Raw genomic sequence first — 20,099 nt, 5'->3', positions numbered from 1 at the left:
CTTGTTGTCGGACTTTAGTAGTTTAATTTTCTGTGTTATGGCTGCGTATTTGTTTTACTAAAACTTTGTTGTCTTTAAATTTGGTTGTGCGAGGAAGCAGTGTTTCCACCTATGCCTCCATCTTGGCAGAAGTCCCATTGAAAGGTTTTTAAGCAAGATAATACAAGCCAGTTTATATTTAAAATAAATCACTTTGATTCTGTTTTAGAGACTGACCTAGAGCGGAAAACTAAGTGATATAAAAAGACCAATTAGAAGGCCCGTGAGAGAAGAGGAGTGGTGTAGATGAGGGTGGTGACTACAGAGGTGAAGTGGTACCGGATGCATTTTGGAAATAGGACTGCCAGGGTATCAGATTGGGCGTGAAAGAAAAAGATGACTGTCAAATCGCTATCTTTGGTAAATGTGAGGATAGGTAATGGAATTTAATGAAACCCTGAAAGACAGGGAAAGATCAAATTTGGGTAGAAAAATAAAGATTCTTAATTTGAATACATTGAGTTCAAGGAATTTATGACGAATAGGTAGTTGCATTCAAATCTGAGGTTCAGAAGGCAAGACTGAGGCTGAAAGCATCTTTTCCATTTGGCTCCAAAACAGCAGCACATATTCTGATTTCCCTCATGACATGTCACTGGCTGCAGCTGCTTCTCAATTTCCTTTTCTGGTTCTTCTTTATCTCTGTTTTTAAAGTTGTCATACCTCAGAGGTAAGAACTCAAAATACTTCCTTTTTTCTATTTACATTCAATATGTACTTCTTGATGATCTCAATCAGTTTCACGGCTTTAAGCACCAACTTGCAGTTGCCCCTCAAAAGCATTTCTGTATTCTGCCTACTAAAATCAACTGCCTACTAAACAACTCCATTTGAATGACTAGTTTAATATGTCCAGAACTGAGTTTTTGATATCCTCCCCATAACTTGTTCCTTCCTATAAGGAAAGACTTGGTAGAGCTTTTAATATAAGGGTCAAGGAAATGAAATAAACAAACAGTAAGCCCTGTATTACACACCTGGGTGACTAGGCAAAATAAAAACAGCTGAAAGGTAGGACATAAATGGAAGTTGGTTTGGATGTGTTAAATTTAAGCTGTTGAAGCAACACAAAAGTAGCAACAGTAAGATATTGCAGGACTGGAATTTATCAGGTAGGTCAAACTAGAGGTGCAGATTTGGGATCATAATGTCAGAGCTGGTTAATAAAAGCCTGAAGGAAAACGATGCAAAAGAAAAAAACAGAGTGTTGGGGGCAATCTAGAAAAAAAAGGTGTCAGAGTTCAAAAGAATGGTGGAGCACTGTCACAAAAGCTAAGTGAGAAGAAATTTTGGGATTGGTCAGGATAAAATGTAACTTAAAAAAAAGAGAAGTTAATTATATCTTGTAAAAGAACATCCTTTTTTGTTTGAAATGAAACCAACTTGCGAAAGGCTCTTCTTGAAGGAAAAAAGTGAACTGAACAGTTGTAGATTTTAATCATAAAATTTGCATGACCAAGTTTTTGCTATAGACCATGCAAGCAAAGCATGCCGTTCTTTGTCTGCATTTAGGGTTTCATTCATTCAGAGCTCAGACTTGTCATTTAAAAAACCTGATAGAAGCACAAGAAAAAAATAATCAAGATAGACTGTATCATAGCAGAAGATGTACTCATTTAAATCAACATGAAAAATATCTTTGCACAACATTAAAAATTCTGACCGTTGTGCTCACAGGAAGAAAATGAGATACTTTGTGAGAATTTTAACTAACTTGCAATTCAGACTTTCTACTTAAGAGCTTCACTTAGAGAATGCTTCTTTTAGCTGCTACCTGACAGTACAAACTACTGCTTCTAATAAAATGAATCTTAAGAAGATCGACTGATCTATTTATCTATCTCTATACTTAATGTAACTATATATATCTTTATCTATGTAGATACATAGAATCTTATATATAGACAGATTAAGTATATAGTTACATTAAGTATTTTGTTGGAGAAGGTAAAGCATTCCAGCAGGACATGAACCTGAATTTTCTGCAAAACCCTCTTTTCACTCTATTACAATCATTAATTTATTGCTTAAAAAAGAAGTTTCTAAAAGATTTTATGAAATGTATGCATATATTATAGAGAAATCTATAATATCAAGTCAAGATTAATTTCTAAGTCTTCTTTAAAATATTTTATTTATTTTTAGGGAGAGAAGGGAGGGAGAGAAACATCAATTTGTGGTTGCCTCTCATATGACCCCCCTACTGGGGACCTGGCCTGCAACCCAGGCATGTGCCTTGACTGGGAATTGAGCCAGTGACAGCTTGGTTCACAGGCCAGCACTCAATCCACTGAGCCACACTAGTGAGGGCTAATTTCTAAGTCTTGAGGAGTATTTCACAGTTATATAAGATATTAATATAAGGGGAAACTGAGTGAAAGGTACAGGGGAACCTTCTGAACTACTTTTGTAATTCTTCTATTAATCTGAAAAAAAAAAAAAAAAAAGAAAAAGAAACCTATGAAAAAGAAATTTATACAAACAACATGAAACTTTAATTAATATACCAGCCTCTGTTAATTAGCCTCATGACTTAATTTACTGAACTCAGTGTAACCGAGAAGCCATAATTAGTAAGAAAATAGCCTTACTGTTTGGTTTCTTTGTGGCAGCTGACAAGTCCTCTTCCTCTGCTACTTGGGGGTAGCTATCTGCCAAACAGGACTCATATTCTTCATGTGTCGTCCGATCAAACATATCTTCCAAGCTATCATTCATTTTTCTTTCTCTGTCTATGTAAAAGAGCATTGACTCGGGGTAACATGCAAGCATTTTGCTTTCTATATAGACTAAGATGAAACTTTTAAGTAATTGCCACAAAATAATTTCCATGAACATGAGGCAAGAACAAACCCCTAAGTGTAGGTAGTTACCATACAGTCACAACACCTTTATGTTGTGGCTTTGTGTGTCCTTTACTTGTGGTGAAGAGAATGCTAGTTTTTGTTATTTTTATTACAAACATTGAAAATCTTTTTTTCCCTATCAGGTCATATATAATTTATACTAAACCAAAAAGAGTCCTATCAAAGAAACTATGAAGAACAGGATATATATCATAATGAATAAAAAAATACTGTTAAAAACAAAGTATGTATTAAAAAAAGCTGACACCAAAATCTCTAGAATTTTGCTTACCTGCTTATTTTTCAAATGTGGCAGCAAAAAAAAAAAAAAAAAAAAATTATTTTCTTGCATTATCATTAACACTTGGTAAGTACTGTTAGTGAATTCAATTCCATATTGGACATGCAAACTGATAAATTCATCTTCAGAGGATTAACTAATCATATTTTTTAAAAAACACACCAGAATTTACTAAAAACAGAAATATATTCAGTTGGCTAACAAATATGACAGAAGTTATATTATAAAAAAACTACCATCTCCTCCCACCCATGGGGCTCTAATACTCATAGTATATTTTATCTTTCTCCAGTACTAACCATCATCTATGATACCAGATATTTGCTTGTTTCTTCCCTATTAGGATGTAAATTCCATGAGCTAAGTATTTTTGTTCTGTTTACTCACTGTTTCCAGTTCTTGGAACACTTCCTGGTATAGAATTACAGCTCGATATTTATTAAATAGTTAAACATTTGTTTATTTTTCATTTTGAAAGTCAAATGTCTAGATAAAAGAGAGAACTTCTAAGTGCCAGGCAGTGTGCTAGGCATTTCCATAGCATTCTGTGTATGCTGACAGTAAATCACAGTAAGTCGCTGATGTTTGGGGGGGGGGGGGGGGGGGGGTCTGACTTCCCCCAAAATACTTGAGTACAGAGACTATATCCTACTGATCTATCACATCTATAAGTCTTAACACAGAGCAGGGATACAAAAAACATCTGTGAGCTGAAATGTTAGCAGCAATTGAGAGTTTTTATTGGTGTTTCATTTTTAATGGTTTCTAAGTATTAAAAAGGTTTACCTTATAGGTAAAACGGCAGACTGTTTTTTCCAAATACAGCCTCAGCGATATCTCCTGTCCCATGCACTGTTCTTACAATATGATCTTGACACTCCTCCCACGGAATAGTGAGGGCCATGTTTCACTTGCTTTGAACCTAAGCAGGTCTTTGTGACACTCGGCAACTGCTGAAGCCAGATCATAAAACTCATTCATCTCGACCTTGCTCTTTGGGAATTCTCACTCTGGGAACTTAATCTCCTTTTCCATGTGATGAGAGGGCTTAAACCAGCCCTCACGGAAAGATCATATGGAGAAGCCCGGAGACTAATTGAGGAAAGATGCCAAGTCACCTCCATCTGTAGCCCTCTGCTCTTCTAGCTCCAGCCAGCACCTGCCTACAACTGTGTGAGAGGCCCTGAGACAAAACCATCCAGCCAAGCCCTTCCTGAATTCCTGAGCCACAGAAACTACAAAAGATAAGAAAATGTTTGTTTTAATCCTTTAAGTTACTGAATTTATTACGTATCAATAGTCACACGACACCTTATTCAGCTAAAATTATTTGTTCAAACTCATTAGTTGGAAGTTCCAATCTCACTTCTACATGATACTTCCTTCATATATTGGGGAACTATCATGTTCTTTGACTCAACTAGATAAATTTGAAGCCAAAAGTAATTATAAGTTAGTTTTTCCCCTTCCTACAAAAATGAGAAAAACATTACCAGGAACTGATATCGCAAACAAAATAATTTTAAAAGTAAAGTACCTTCTTAAGAAAATTACTTTGTCATTCACTATAAAAAGACAATACATGACTGCTAAGGTTTTTCTTTTAATAGGTACTATCCTCCCACAACTCAGGCAGCCAGCTACTTGACCATATGAGTAGTTATTTCTAAAGAACAAAGAATTAAAGCAAAACATTAAAATTTTCTATGATGTACTGCACTTAGGGAAGCAAGAGATAAGGTGTCTCAGAAGAAGTGAGACCAAGAACAGCTGTTTCATTACTTAGCCCTGTGCAGGTAGACTACAGAATCAGAGACATGCAAGCACGTCTGAATGTCCTCAGTTCCCAACAGCTGATGGTTGGAAAATGCCTCTGCTTTTTGCACTGCATCACCAAGGAGCAGGTCCTACACCTTCAATTCCTAAGGATGATAAATGAAACTAGCTCCAGTCTACTTGATCTTGTGTCACAAGTTTCTTTAGTTAGGAATGTTGTTGATATGGTGACAACCAAAATCCTTCCCATGTTCCACCTCTTTTGGAAAATCAAGGCTTTGGATGAAGATTTAATAGGTTCTCAACACAAAAGGCATAAGACCCTAAATTATTCCTTTTTCTGTAGAAGCAGAGAATGGCAGAGTAACTACTGTCCTTAGTTTACTGTTAATTTGCAAATCTAAACTAATTCTTCTCAGGATACCCCTCCTCCATTTTTGCCTTATGCAATTGTTCTGTAAAACTATATTTATAAAACAGGATTTTCAAGATTTCCTTTTATACTTTTTACAAAAATAGTATCTAAACCAAGGATCAGCCACTTCTTTCTTTCTTTTTTTCTTTCAAATCCCCAAGCTTTATTATGAACAGGTTGCAGCTCCCCAGCAAAGCTGCAGAACAGACACAGCCTTCAGAGCCTGTGTGCAGGTGCACACAGGGCCTGACTGAGGCGGGCTTAGCAGCATGAGTGAGGAAGCAGACAGATCTGCGTGGGTCTCCTCCAAGGACTTGGTCACCTTTCTTGTCCACCTAAGTCAGATGTCAATTCTGTGCACATATGTGTCCATTGTGATGCCCAACACAGTGGCCCAGGACATGGCCATGGCCAAGTGTGCCATTTTGGGCCTAAAGCCTAAGAGTGACACCAGCTTTGCCACAAAGGCTGTGATGTCCCCACCACAGTGTTGCTACAAGATGGCACTGGTCTGTTTGATGTACTTCATCATGTTTATCCAAAAGCCCACAGGGTAGACAAGTGTGACCAGCATGCTGTCATTTGTCTGCAGGATGCCACCCACCCTTAGGCCCTGGGCCCACACCTGCTGCATGCGCTGCTGTCACCTCTGCACCTTTGGGGCACACTGAGGTTACAGTAGTGCCCAGCCCCCTGCTGGTCCAAAGGCACGCCCTTCCCATTCTTCACAGTGTGAGGTTTGCCAGCTGCTGCTGCCAGTCCTGAGGCTCCCAACTTGGCACCTTGAGTGGCTCGGTCCCTTCTCCTCTCACCATCTGAAGCCTCACAGGCCATACTGAGGCTTTGTGCCCGCTGCTGGTGCTTCACAGGGCAGTGGCTTTCCCTTCCTTCTGTAGTCACCTCTCCCCTCCAGAGTGGCACAGCACTCCTCCCCACACCCTACAGCCTGGACCCAGGTCTACTGCTCCAGCTGAGGACCACCGTCCTCATGCCCTGGCTTCATGCTGGACTAGCAGACTTTTTAAGGGTCACAGAGTAAATATTTGTAGGCCTTGGGGCCAGGCAAGTCTCTGCAGCAACTACTCAATTCTGCTGTGTCAACAAGCAGCCATAGACAATACATGGACAAGTCAGTGAGGCTGTATTCCCATAAAACTTTATTTATAAAACTGGCAGCCAGCTGTGGTTTGCTACCCCTGGAAACAATCTGAATTCTTTCTAAAGTAAAATTGATTATGACTAAAAGTTTTTATTCCTCTGAAATACTGAAACTACACTTTACTAACAGAAATCTGATATTACCAGAACAGGGGAAGAAAACTTTGGTTTATGGTGAAGAGATCACCTGTGCTTATCAATGCAATGGTAAGACTATAGACTTCCCTCCATATTTTTATTAAAATAATTTAAAAAATCATATCTTACTTGGACTTTTCTCTCCCTTCTGCTCTTGCTTCTTCATTTTTAAAAGCACAGTTTCAGTAACCAAGGTAGAGTCCATGTCCACTGTCTCTTCTCCTGCTAATCTTGACTGACTGCTATCCTGAATATTTTAAAATTCAAAATTTTAACAATTATCCATTTATGGCTTTATATTTACTTTAAAAAGCATTTCTAGTAAAATACATATAACAAATCTTACCATTTTAACCATTCTAAAATGTATACTTCAGTAGCATTAAGTTTATCTTTTCTTATATTTATTTTTACCTTAGGAATATGGACAGACTCAGGTTTTATTGCCTGTGAAACAGTGAGCTTCGATACACAAGCGTCTCCTCTCCACCCGACAGCAGCACCCGGCCCCTCTGCGCCTTGGGGCAATGCTGCCAGGGGAGGGGCCGCAGAGCACTGCACTGCCCCCCCCACCCCCTTTCTTCTCCACTCTGCCTCACAGCAGTGGACATCAGTGTGTGCGAAGAACGGCAATTTCATAAGTCAAACCTGATTTCTTAATGGATATATACTACTTTAACAACTAATAAGTACTTTATTAATATACTAGCAAGTAAAAGAGAACTTCTCAAACTATATAAATTCTTTAAGTTGTTTTTACTTTGAATTTTAAACTGTAGCCAATTAGGAAAATAAAATTTTTTTCTTGATAGCACATTATTTTAAAAGTTAAAGCATATGATGAATTGTTTTGATAAATAACTATTTAAAATAAATAACTAGCGTTCTGTATTACTTTAAAGCTGTAATTAGATTTTCCAGCAAAGGTCTCTAAAGTCAGAAAGTATTATTAGTCTCTCGGATACCATAAAGCTGGAAGAATAAATACTGTATTTTGCTATGTATAGTGTGCACCCAGGTTTCTGGCCCAAACTTTCAGGAAAACAATCTTTTAATTTTTTTATTCAAATTTTTATTATATATAAAACTGATTTATCATATTTCAGGATATTATTTTGCACATGGGTATTGTTATTGCTTTCTAGAGTTACACTTTTATGCATAAGCATAAATAAAAGAACTAAAAACATTTTTATAGATATGGAATTAGTACTACCCATGTATAACGCGCATCCTTATTTTTCCCTTAAAAATGTGGGCAAAACGGTGAGCATTATACATGGCAAAATATGGTATTTTTGTTTCTTAGTTTTCTAAATAAATAAGTGCAGGTTTTACGTGGCCTTTGGTTTTACTTCCTAACTTACCTTTGTATCTATTACAGTAATATCCATTTTACACTGAGAAAGGTCTGCTCCTGGATCTATACTCCACTGGATATTTTCAAAGGGTACATCTAAGATAAGGAGGAAAAAATATATAACAATTAAGAACAGATTTTAAACATTATGAGACACACAGAACGGGAGAAAAGTTTTGCAAATCATGTCTGGTAAAGGACTCGTATCTAAGATATATAAGGAACTTTTACAACTCAATATAAGGCAAGTATGTCAGTTAAAGTGAGCAAAAAAATCTGCCCTGGCTGGTGTAGCTCAGTGGATTGAGCACAGGCCTGCGAACCAAAGGATCGCAGTTCTATTCCCAGTCAGGGCACATGCTTGGGTTGCAGGCCAGTCCCCAGCAGGGGACCCAGGAGTGGCAACCATACACTGATATTTCTCTCCTTCTCTCCTTCCCTTTCCCTCTAAAGATAAATAAAATATTTTTTAAAAAAGTGAGCAAAAAATCTTAATAGATAGTCCTTGAAAAAAGCTATAGAAATGACCAATAAGCACATGAAAAGATGTTCAACAACGTTAGCCATCAGGGAGAGGCAAATCAAAACTACAAAGAGACACCATTTCACACCCAGTAAGATGGCCTGAATCAAAAAGACATATAATAACAAGTGTTGGTGAGGATGTAGAGAAAATGAAATCCTCATATTTTGGTGGGAATAGAAAATGATGTAGTTGTTTTGGAAAACAGTTATAAAGTACAAAGTTCCATTTCTACTACTATGTATAACTCAAAAAAAAAAGGAAAGCACATCTATACAAAACTGTTCATAAATATTCATTGACATTATTAATAATAGTAAAAAACTCCCAAAAATTATATTTCATTTCTATAAAAACCCCAGAAAAGACAAAGCTATAGAGACAGACAGTTATGTTTACTTTTATCTTTTAGGAATACAGACAGACTCAGGTTTTATTGCCTGTAAAACATTTTAGCTTCGATATATAAGCATCTTCTCTCAACTGGAGGGGAGGGGGACTAGTGCCAGAGGAGGACCTGGGTAAGCAATGATTGCTTAGGGCTGGGGAAGAGGATTGGGAATGAAGAATGATTGCTAATGGGTACTATTCTTTCTGTTTTGTGGGGGATGATGAAAATGTTCTAAACTGAGACCGCAGTAATGGTAGCACAACTCTGGGAGTATAAGGAAACCAGTAATTTTATAAACTTTGTGAATTTTAATATGTGATTTTTATGTCAATATAGGTTTTTTTTATTTCTTTTTTTATTTATCTTTAGAGGGGAAGCGAAGGAGATAAGGAGACAATTATCAATGTATGGTTGCCTCTCATGCATTCCCTGCTGGGAACTGGCCTGTAACCCAGGAATGTACCCTGACTGGGAAGTGAACCTTAATTTGGTTCACAAGGGTGCGCTCAATCCACTGAGCTACGCCAGTCAGGGCTCAATATAATTTTTTTAAAGTTAAAACTGTAACACTGTTTGAAGGGGTTTTCAATATCTGTAGAGATACGTGACTACTACATAAGGTGTAGTTACAGATTATAAAGTGGTACAATATTAATTCTAAGCAGATTATGAAAAATTAAGCAGGTATGTACTGTATTCTTTAGAACAATGATAAAAAAGACTTTAAAAAAGGACTGAGAATGAAAAAAATTATGCAGAGACAGAACTCTTATTGGAAGAACAATTAAAAAATGTGCTACAAGAAAACAAGAAAATAAACCCAGAATGAAGAAATAACTTCCCAATGAAGAATAGAAGAAAAAAATACTGCACATAAAGTACAGAAATATTTGATGGCCAAAACCCCCCAAAAGACTCCTTTTAAACACAGCAGACTTATGAAAAGATTAATACATATACACAAGATTAGAGCAAACAATGTTCTCACACTAGAAGCTGAACGACCCACATAAATCTCTACGCATATGTCTATGTGTACACGTTGATAGACATGTAAATGCAGAGAAAGAGAACAGGCCATCTATGGGCTAAGGAACAAGTTTTGGATGGTGAAAATTCTACTTCATACATTTAAAAATTCTGTGTTAAGTTTTTTAAAGTTTTTGTAAAGAAAATAAGAAATAACTACATAAAATAGGTAAATCCACAAAATCACCTATAAAAAGTAGGTATTAAAGATCTCATGTCATTTTTTTCTAAAAGCACAAGGATAATCACATGTAAAATAAATCCAATGAAAGCTATTTTATAAACACAGAAAAGCATGCGGGAAGAAAATATTTTCTCCCTAAACAATTCAAGCTATTCGAAGAATGTAAATAATATATTTAATTAAGATATTTACTATCTTAAATACTACAAGAGAATAAATATAGAGGGGAAATACTATGTATAGTGCACATACCTTGGTTGTTTGGTAGAGGCTTTGTTTTAGTGATTCTACATGGATTTAACTGAAGAACTGATGCAAGTTCACAGGCTCCATGAGCTGATCTGGTTTTTATTTTTAGTGGCTCATGAGAACCAGCACCCTAAAACAGAAAGAATTATTAGCATCTAGATGAAATCACAATCATTTAAACCAAAACCCTTGAACATTTAACACAAACCTTCATATCAAAAAGATTCTCTGTCTCCAACGCTTCACGTGGATGTAGAGGGATTTTAAAGGTAGGCTTTTCCTCCTTTATTTGTAATGGTATTTTGTTATCTGGGGAGGATTTACTCAGGGGCTGGAGGACGCACTCCTGTAAACAGGGCTCCTCTGGGGAATCTTTGGTTTGCACACAGCTCCCACTCAAGGCCTTTTTGCTTGAGGAAGAGATCTTTGACGTGGGCTTCAAAGCCCCGCACAGAGTCACTTGCCTAAATCTGGTTTTAGAGGTCTCACTTCCTTGGCTTTTCTCTTGACACTGAACAGCTGAAAAGCGATCAGACAGATCCAGAGGTTTATCCATCACATAGTCTCCATTCACAGAAAAATGACTATCCATCGGAAAAGGAAAAGCATTTTCTTTATCAAAAGAGGCTTGGGGACAGCTTACTTCATCTTCACTATCTTCTTCAATCTTCTTCCTTTTGGATGTTTTGCACCCCAATGATTTCAGTGGTACCCCATGTTTATCTTTATCAGTAATAGTATTTTTGATGTGATCAATACTAACCTGTGCAATTATGGATTCACTTATATTTTTATTTATAAGCATTTGTTTATTAGAAGACTGGTTAATGATCTTGTTCACTTCTGACCCAAGATTATGATGTGGGAAAAGGGAACTATCTTCAGATTTTGACCTAATTTTCTCTGACCTAGAATTAGAGGTGCTGCTGAAATGTGTTGTTTTCAGATGATTTTTTTTCCCGGTCTCTAAAAGAGAAGGGGACAAACTTGTATTCAAACCAAAACTACTTTTCACATTAGAGGTAGCTCCAAATACAGGAGATGATATCCGAGTAGTTGGTTCTTCTTGAGGAGTCGTCTTTGAATTGGGATCTGAAAATCTAAGAGAATAAAGAGTGGTAAAACTTTTTTTCTGATTAAAAAATAAGGTGAAAATTAAAAGACAAGTATGGTGAGAAACCATATGCTAATATAGAATTATTAATAGTAAGGTCTTATCTATATATTATAGATAGATGATTCACCAGCATTTACAATAGCATATAGTTGTTGGTTTCTCTTTCTTTAGCTGACAAAAAGCAGAGAAAAAATATATAGTCATTCTACCTCAATACCTATAAACATTTTTCCTAAATAATTTAAATATCTTCACTATATAAGAAAATCATACTTTAATAAATCCCACTGGGGACCCGACTTCTTTTGGTGTTATGAAATCCTGTCATGAGTAACTCCAAGAAATAAAATTCTTATACTACAGAACTGAGCATATATAAAGAAACAGTCTGCCTCTAGCAGAGGCACAGCTTTGGTAGTAGAAAGAGCACTAGGTTTGTTTGAAGATGGGGGAGATGGGTAAGAGCTCTACTTACCCTGGGTAAGAGTGAACAGCTATGTGGTCTTAAAAAAGGCATTTAACTACTCTAAAGCTACATTTTTGTTGACTGCAAAATATGGGGTAATAAAACCTTCTTTAATGAGTTATTATAATGACAAGCTAAATGTGATATATGTACCTTAAACTGAAAACTCTTTTAAAAAACAAAATGCAACAGGGGTGGAAATGGGAGGGAGGTGGGAAGCACTGGGGGGGTGGTGGGCTGGGATAGGAGTAGAAGACAGAAAACTGTATTTGAACAATAATTAAATACATTTTTTAAAAAAAGCAAAATGCTACTTAATAGTACTATTAGTTAATGAATATTCTGAAATTAGTCAAAATGAAATGCAACACAATCTTTATACAGTCTCATCCAAGCTTTATACAACATCCAGTTTTTGGAAATGCAAACCCAGAAGGGATGACTGAGTCATTAAAAGGGCAGAGTAGCAAGACTGGGAACTCTTAAGCACTGCTTGAAGTACAGAAAGAACCTAAAAGTAACATCCATTTCTCTGCAGTAGTGCAAAAAGCCCTCAACTGGTCATAAACTGGAGAAAACATTTTTTAAAATAAAAATTAATACAACCAGAATAACAAACTATATGTTAAGGGAGAGAAATAGTTTAATTTTGTGGAACTCGGTGTAATGGGAGTTCACCAATAGTTTAGAAATTTTCACCAAAGTGCCCCCAATTACCTTAAACTATCTTCAGTTTTCCTTGTAGACTCCTCTAAAGTTTGTTTCTTATGATCTCCTTCTAAACAGTGGTAGAGCTCATCACCAAGAGGGCTCTCGGGACCTTGAGATTCCTTCAGTAGTAAAATATAAAGTACATAAATACAATGAGATTATTTTTTCCTTTAAAGAATCAAATACTGATACGTGCTAGGGTGTGGATGAACCTCAAAAACAGGATAAAGAAGAGAAGCCAGATTCAAAAGTCACATAATATACAATTCAATTTAAATGAATTATCTAGAACAGGTAAATCCACAAGGACAGAAAGCAGACTGGCAGATGCCAGAGGATGCAAGTAGTGGGAAACAAAAACTGAATGTTTACCAGGATTTCCTTTGGGATGATGAAAATGCTTTGGAACTAGATAGAAGTGGCAGTTGCATGATATTGTGAATATACTAAATGCCACTGAATTGTACACTTTGAAATGGTTAATTTCATGTTATGTGCATTAAATTTTTTTGTATTGGTTTCAGAGAAAGAGAGAGAGGGAGGGAGAGACAGAAACATTGTTTTGTGGTTCCACTTGTTTACGCGTTCATTAGTTGATTCTTGTAAGTGCCCTGACTGGGGACCAAAACCTGCAACCCTGGGTTATCGGGACAACACTCTAACGAACTGAGCTACAATGTCAGGACATTGTGCATTTTTTATCACAATAAAATATAGAAGCATGTTTTAAGTTCAAAGAAGAAAAAAGTTAACATTTTACTATTTTAGGAAAGTACATTCTATTACTGATATATAAAACCCCATTCCCTCCCAATAATTATTAAGGTGAGGGGAAGGAATAGATGTGATTATTTATTCTGATAGGAGATTAATTTAAAAGGTTCCTTTAGAGAGCAGTGGTCCTCAAGGCCTAGTATTCTAGGCCTTTATTCAACGATCTAGTTTAATATACATACAAGTCAACTGGGGACCTTGTTAAAATACAAAGTGTTCTTTCAGTAGGCCTGGGTGGTATCTGAGATTCTGTATCTCTAACAAACTTCAAGATGATGCATAAGGTGTTGGCCTGTGGATCACATTTGAGCACCAAATCATTAGAGATCAGCTCCCTTAATATATTTGGTGTTTAAAACCACTGACTTGCCAGGATTATGGGTAGGAGAAAATTAAAAACCATTAAAACACATTTAAAGTTCAAATGTTAAAAACTACCACTATCACTTGAATATGGATTTAAAACTAGAAAGAACAATTACCCAAATGTAATAAAAAATCAATTCAAGTTTTATAAATTCAATAAGTAGCAAGACCATTTTATAAGAGCACAAATACATTTGCCAACAAAAGCATAGGAATACTATTTTAAAGAATATCAAAGAGAAACTTCCTTAAGACTGAAGGATTCAAGTTTTCAATTTTTAGGGACCAATTAAGAAAAAAAATAAATGTGTCTGATGTAAAGAAGCACCAAAATAATGAAAAAAAATCAGAGGGTCAGTTACTGACCCAATTCTTAAGAATCAGGTCTTTTTAGACTGGCACTTATAAGGACAAAGACCTGAAGTATATATGGTAGTTCCCATAATTCACCCTGTTTTTCAAATCAAACCCTAGTTTAATGGATGCAGAGAGAAGATCCAATAAACTCTGAAATAAACCTAAAGGTTTAGATCTTCTCTTAGATGAAACAGGGTAAGAATAGGGGAGAAGGAGCAGGGAAGAGGGCTGGCCAAACCCTCTACGCCATTATGATTCCCTAAACTTTGATCCAACCCACAATCTGTATCACAAGAATTCTAAAGACTTGAGATTTCTGGAACTGCCTGAGTGGATAACTTAATGAGCTTTTCTAGCCACATCAATTTTGTTCTAGACCTTTATTCAATGATGTTTGGAAAAAATAGTTTTACTTTTGCTCAGTTCTATAAGAACTTCCCCAAAAGGACACCAATTAATTCATATTATCACCAAACCAAACAACTACTTACAGATTCTTCTGGAACACTAAGTCCAAGTGTCTCAGCAACAATCACAGCTAAATTAAAAGGCAACTTATCAGTGGAGTAACTGCTTGTTCCACATATTTCTAAGTAAGAAAAAAACAATTATGCAATTGTAGAAACTAGATGTACAAAATACAAAAACGGAGTAAAAGGCTCTCAGAAACATTTTACAAGCTAGCACTGAGTAATTTTTAAAATCTGTGCCCAAAATATCTATTATAAATGACAGTAAGTTGCAGATATCTGGCGTCTACACTTGCAAAACATTTTCAGCTAAGTTCTCTATTTATGTTAAGTAAATTGAATGCAACAGATTTTTTATATTGCCACCAAAAATACTATAAGATTGTATTTATAATGGATTTACTATGACCTAAGATACATCAAACCATATTTATAATGCTCTTCATAAAAACATACTTTATGGGAAAGATTTCCAGCACTGCATATATTTCAAGTTTTAAACTAAGACATTTACACAGAAATCATCTACATTCAAATATTATATTTTATAAATATAGAGTTCCAACAACTCAACAAGTATTTATGGAGCACATGCTATGTTCCAGGCATTGTACTAGGCACTAGATGAAAAGATTTCTGTCCTCAAGGAACTTATGGACTATAGTTGAAATAGAAAAGTAAAAAGAGAACTGCAATAAAATGTGATAAATATTATAATAAAGGTACATGAAAAAGGTGTGATTTAAATATAGAAGGACTCCTAAATTTGCTTTGGAAAAATCAAGAAAAGCTACATTAAATGATGCCTAAGAGGAATTTGACAGGTCAACTGGATTGGGGGCAAAGAGAAAGGTTCTAGGTATGTGAAAGGGTCTATATATATGAAACAAAGTTACATGTTCAGGAAACAGCATGGTTCAATTGCTGGAAATCAAAGTGTAAAAGATATAGGAGTACTGGGACATAAGCCCAGACAGGTCAATGAGAAATCAGATTATGGTAAAGAGTTTAAAATGTATCCTGTAGGCTATGAAGAGATACCCAAGAGTTTTTCATAGAGGACATGCAACATTTGGGTTTAAAAAGTAATTCTAGCCATGACAGGATGATAGAGCAAGAAGCAATCATGGTAGAAAGGAGGACTAATTAGATTACTAAAACAATCTTAGGAAGGCTGGTAGCACAAACTAGTATGACGGGGGTGCAGAAGAATGTTTATGGCAGATGTGCAGGAGATGGAATCAGTGAGACTTGGAGAGCATTCAAACATGAAAGGTGAAGGAGTGGAGTCTAGGAAAACACAAAGTTTTTTGATTTGGGTAACTCAGAGAGGTATGTAGAGGGTCATTCACTGAGATTGTAAATAAAAGGATGAGGAGTAGGTCTGACAGAAAAATTTCAATTTTGGACATACAGAAGTTGAAGGATATCCAGGTAGAGATGTTCAACATATACTGGTTTGGAAACCAGGGGAAAAGTCTTGGATAGTGACATATATTTTGGATTTATTATCACATAGGTTGTAGCAGAATACTAACTCTAGGCAAGATTCCTCCAGAAGGAGACAGAAAGTGAGACAAGAATAGACCAAGAAACATAAATATTGGGGGAAAGTAACATTTAAATGAGAAAAAGAACAACCAATAAAAGGAGGTGAGAAAAGAATAAGAGGAGAACCAAGAAAGTGGCATCACTTCAAGAAACAGAGTGCTCAATACTGTCGAATGTCACAGGAAGGTCAAGTAAGATAAGGACTGGGAGGTATTCCTTAGATTTAATAACCAGGAAGTCACTGATGACTTTTGCCAGAGCAGTTTCAACATAATGAGAGAAGAAAATGTGAGAATATATTCTCTTTCTCTGCTGCCTTTCCCTCTTTTCCCTATTCTTCCTCTCTTCCCCTGTGCCCTTTCTCTAACTGCCCACCTCTCTCTAGGGGTGGGAGCAGGGAGTAGATGATAGTGGATTCAACCAAAATGAAGTGAATGAGAGTTGAGAAAGAAGAGATATTGAAAGATCACTTTTCCAGCTTTGAAGAGAAGCTGTAGCTAAGGATGGAGACAATGAAGAGAGGGGTTATTTTTAAAAAAGGAAAGATAACATCTATGCAGTATGTTGAAAAGAAAGAACCCACAGAGAAACTGAGGAGATACAGGAAAAGAGGACAAGTGATGGAGTCAAGTTCCTGGCAACAGCAGAAGAGAATGGGCTCCCGAGGCCTTGCTGAGAAGCAAGGATCTGTCCATTCATTGCTATACCCCTAGCACACCTTGCCAGACGGTCTGTCTATACACAAGCACACAAACTTATACATATGCTAATTTAAAATTATTTGTAGCTTTCAGAGAGTAAGTTTTATACCAATATAAAATGAGTAAGAGATTAACCTTGGCCAACTCTTCCAACTGGGCTCTGGATTCCATCTCCTCTCAGCTTTTAAAGAATATGACAATTGTTCCCTCTTTCTCCAGAATTATTAATTTCTGTCTCTTTACTTGATCATCCCATAAATATAAAAATATACTGGATACGCTATAATATCCCATCTTTTGAAGGACTTGCTTAGAAGTGCTCTCTCCACTCTCTCTGATCCTAGGTTTCTCTTGAACATGAAACAGTCTAGTTGCTCACCCTTACGCTTCAACAAGCTCAGGTTATGAGTCTCACAGTCAGTGGTCTCCATGTGACCAAATCCAATGGTCAATTATCAGTCTTCATCTTCCTTGGCCTATCAGCACTGTTTGCCACAGTTGACCTCTCCTCCATATCTCCAACTGCCTTAAAGGACCCCACATCCCCCCATCTCACTGGTAGCTCCTTCACTGGCTACACTGTTGGATCCTCCTCATTTCAACAACCTCTAAATCACTACTTCTTCAAGGGGGTGAAAAATGTTCTTGGGAGACAGAAAAAATCTCTTTTCATGTTTAAGGCAGAGACATACATATATTTGTACAGTATAGCTACATTATTAAAATTTCCATGGGGAAGTGATTAGAGAAAAATCTAGAAAGTCTAGGGTGGGGGTGATAAAGAGAAAAACTTAAGAATCACTGTGTAAAACTTAAGAATTACACAATGTAATGCCCTAGGTCTAAGTACTTGAACTTCTCCATTTATATTCACTTGGCTTAGATACCACCTACATGCTAACACTTTCATTCCTCTCTCCTACTCTAAACTCGTATCCACCTTCCCACCCAAAATCTTTATCTGAATGTCCATCCAGAATCTCAAACAGAGTACTCTCAAAACCAAACTCCTGATTTCTAACCACCCCTATCCTACCCTGCAAACCTGCTCGCAGCCTCTTCCCTCTCTGAAGAACAGAGATCCCCAAACCAATCTCCCCTTCACTCAGTTACTCCAGCCACACTGGCCTCCTTAAGGTTCCTCAAACCAACCAAACAGCACCTTCACTTCAGGTTCTTTGTGCTCACAGACTTCTTCTCTACCCGGAATGTGCTTCTCCCAGATATCCCCATGACTCGTTTGCTTCCCCCAGTCTTTGTTCATAAACTACTTTTAAAGTAAGGCTTTCCAGTATCTCCTTACCCTGTTTTATTTTTTCTGAGCAGAGCAGGGTGAAAAAAATTATTAGAAAGCCTAACATATATCTGTGTATTTTCTTTCTCTCCCCAGCTAGACTGTAAGCTCAACAAAGTTAAGGGCTTTGATTTGTTCAGTGCCTGGTATATAATAAACACTGAAATATCTGTTGAATCAATAAGTAAATCAGAGTAAAGATTTGTTTACTGAAAATTATTAGTAATTTTTAATAGTAAAACACTATTTCCTAATATGAAAGAAAACTGCTAAACAATTAGCAATACAAACAAAATTTAATACAGAATATTTTAACATATTGTCTAATTCAGACTGTGGATCACTCTTGCCCACCAATGACCACAAAGTTTAAACTTAGAAAATAATTTCAACATCTTGCTTACTCGCTACTGGAGATGGATTCTGATCACAAGTGTCAGCCACCAGAATCTCATTTTCATTAGGCTTATGCTGTGGATGAGTTGAAGATTTTGGAACTTTTCTCAATTCTAAGGGGAGAAAAGGAGAGATTACCTATAAACAATCATGATGAAAAATATTACCAAAGTATTATTTTGATAAGCCAATACAAATCTCTCTTTAAAGAGTTCATTCCTATATTTTCACTAAAAACAAAATGGGAAGTTAGATCAACAGCAGTTAGGACAGTAGAAGAGAAACCAGAACCAACAAGCTTCTTCTGACCCAAGTCTCCTAGAGCTGTAATGTTGTAATGTATGTTTTCCTTACGTATTTTGCAAATCAGTACAATAATTTAGAGTAAATAATGTATCACATATTTCACAATCTTTATTTTACCGTTTTTATTTTCTGGAAGGAAATCTTGTAACATGCTTTACCAGAAATAATTCAAAGAAAACAAACAAAAAAAGAGTAAGTAGAACTGGCCAAGACAGAGGCATAGGTGGAAACACTGTGCCTCCTCACACAACCAAAATTAAGGACAACAAAGATTTAGAAACTAAAACACATCCAGGACACACAGAAAACAGAACTGTACGGAAGTCTGACAACCATTTATCCAGACCAGTAAGAGGGGTGGAGTCAGTGGCTGGTGGAGAGGGGTTGCGGAAGGAAAAAGTGGTGGCTGGCAGACCCCAGCACACAGGCAACGAGGGGCTAGCAGACCCCGGGTGCGGGAAGGAAACGAGCAGACCCAGTGAGGTGCATAAGGCCGCTGGCTGACCGTTGTCACACATTCGTGTGTAGATAAAACAGGCAAAAATGGTCAGCAAGATGAACTGCGCAACCCAGAGGCCCAGAGACAGGAAATAAAGCCTAAAAGCACTGATTGAAAATACCTGTAGGGGCTGAGCTGCCAGGAGAGACTCCCAGCCTCACAGGCAAGTTTGTTGGAGAGATCCCTAGGGTCCTAGAACGTATTCAAGCTCACCCAGCCGGGAACGAGTACCAGAGGGGCACAATTTGGTTGTGGGAAGTGGCAGAGGGGACTGAAATATGAGCGGAGCAAGCGCCTTTGTTCCCTCTCTGACCCCACCCCCCCATACAGTATATCACAACCCAGCAACTGGGTTGACCCATACTGGTGAACACCTAAGGATCCGCCCCCTCATCCGTAACAGGTGCAAATAGACCAAAACATTATGGCTCAAACAGAAGAACAAATCAAAGCCCCAGAGCCAATACTTTTAAGCAACCAAAAGCAACCTATCAGATGCACAGTTCAAAACACTGGCAATCAGGATGCTCACAGAACTGGTTGTTGATTTGAGTCGCAAATTACATGCAAAAATGAAGGCTACACTAAGTGAAATGAAGCAAAATGCACAGGGAACCAATAGTGATGGAAAGAAAACTGGGACTCAAATCAATGGAGTGGACCAGAAGGAAGAAAGAAACAA

At 37.0% G+C, this 20,099-nt stretch overlaps 1 protein-coding gene and 1 pseudogene across 11 annotated transcripts in view; both read right to left on the bottom strand.

Moving 5' to 3' along the window:
* Positions 1-20,099, bottom strand: part of RBBP8 (RB binding protein 8, endonuclease) — a 112,381-nt gene that overhangs the window by 14,203 nt on the left and 78,079 nt on the right. For 10 of the 11 annotated variants that reach the window (XM_053664294.1, XM_037134100.2, XM_037134099.2 and 7 more), the window contains 8 exons: positions 18,621-18,725; positions 14,692-14,789; positions 12,710-12,822; positions 10,618-11,509; positions 10,413-10,539; positions 8,041-8,129; positions 6,803-6,920; positions 2,631-2,771 (listed from right to left, as the gene is read on the bottom strand). In XM_053664294.1, the coding sequence (XP_053520269.1) occupies positions 2,631-2,771; positions 6,803-6,920; positions 8,041-8,129; positions 10,413-10,539; positions 10,618-11,509; positions 12,710-12,822; positions 14,692-14,789; positions 18,621-18,725 (1,683 nt within the window). Of the gene's footprint in view, positions 1-2,156; positions 2,466-2,630; positions 2,772-6,802; positions 6,921-8,040; positions 8,130-10,412; positions 10,540-10,617; positions 11,510-12,709; positions 12,823-14,691; positions 14,790-18,620; positions 18,726-20,099 lie in introns of those variants that run through there. The other variant, XM_037134106.2, reaches the window with a different exon arrangement.
* LOC119040972 (endonuclease III-like protein 1) lies at positions 5,444-6,367 on the bottom strand (annotated as a pseudogene).

The sequence above is a fragment of the Artibeus jamaicensis genome, unplaced genomic scaffold (genome assembly GCF_021234435.1).
Source record: "Artibeus jamaicensis isolate MK-2021 breed Jamaican fruit bat unplaced genomic scaffold, CSHL_Jam_final contig_354, whole genome shotgun sequence".
NCBI classification, from domain to species: domain Eukaryota; kingdom Metazoa; phylum Chordata; class Mammalia; order Chiroptera; family Phyllostomidae; genus Artibeus; species Artibeus jamaicensis.
Note: the sequence above shows the minus strand (reverse complement) of the source record. Positions and strands in the feature narration are given on the sequence as shown.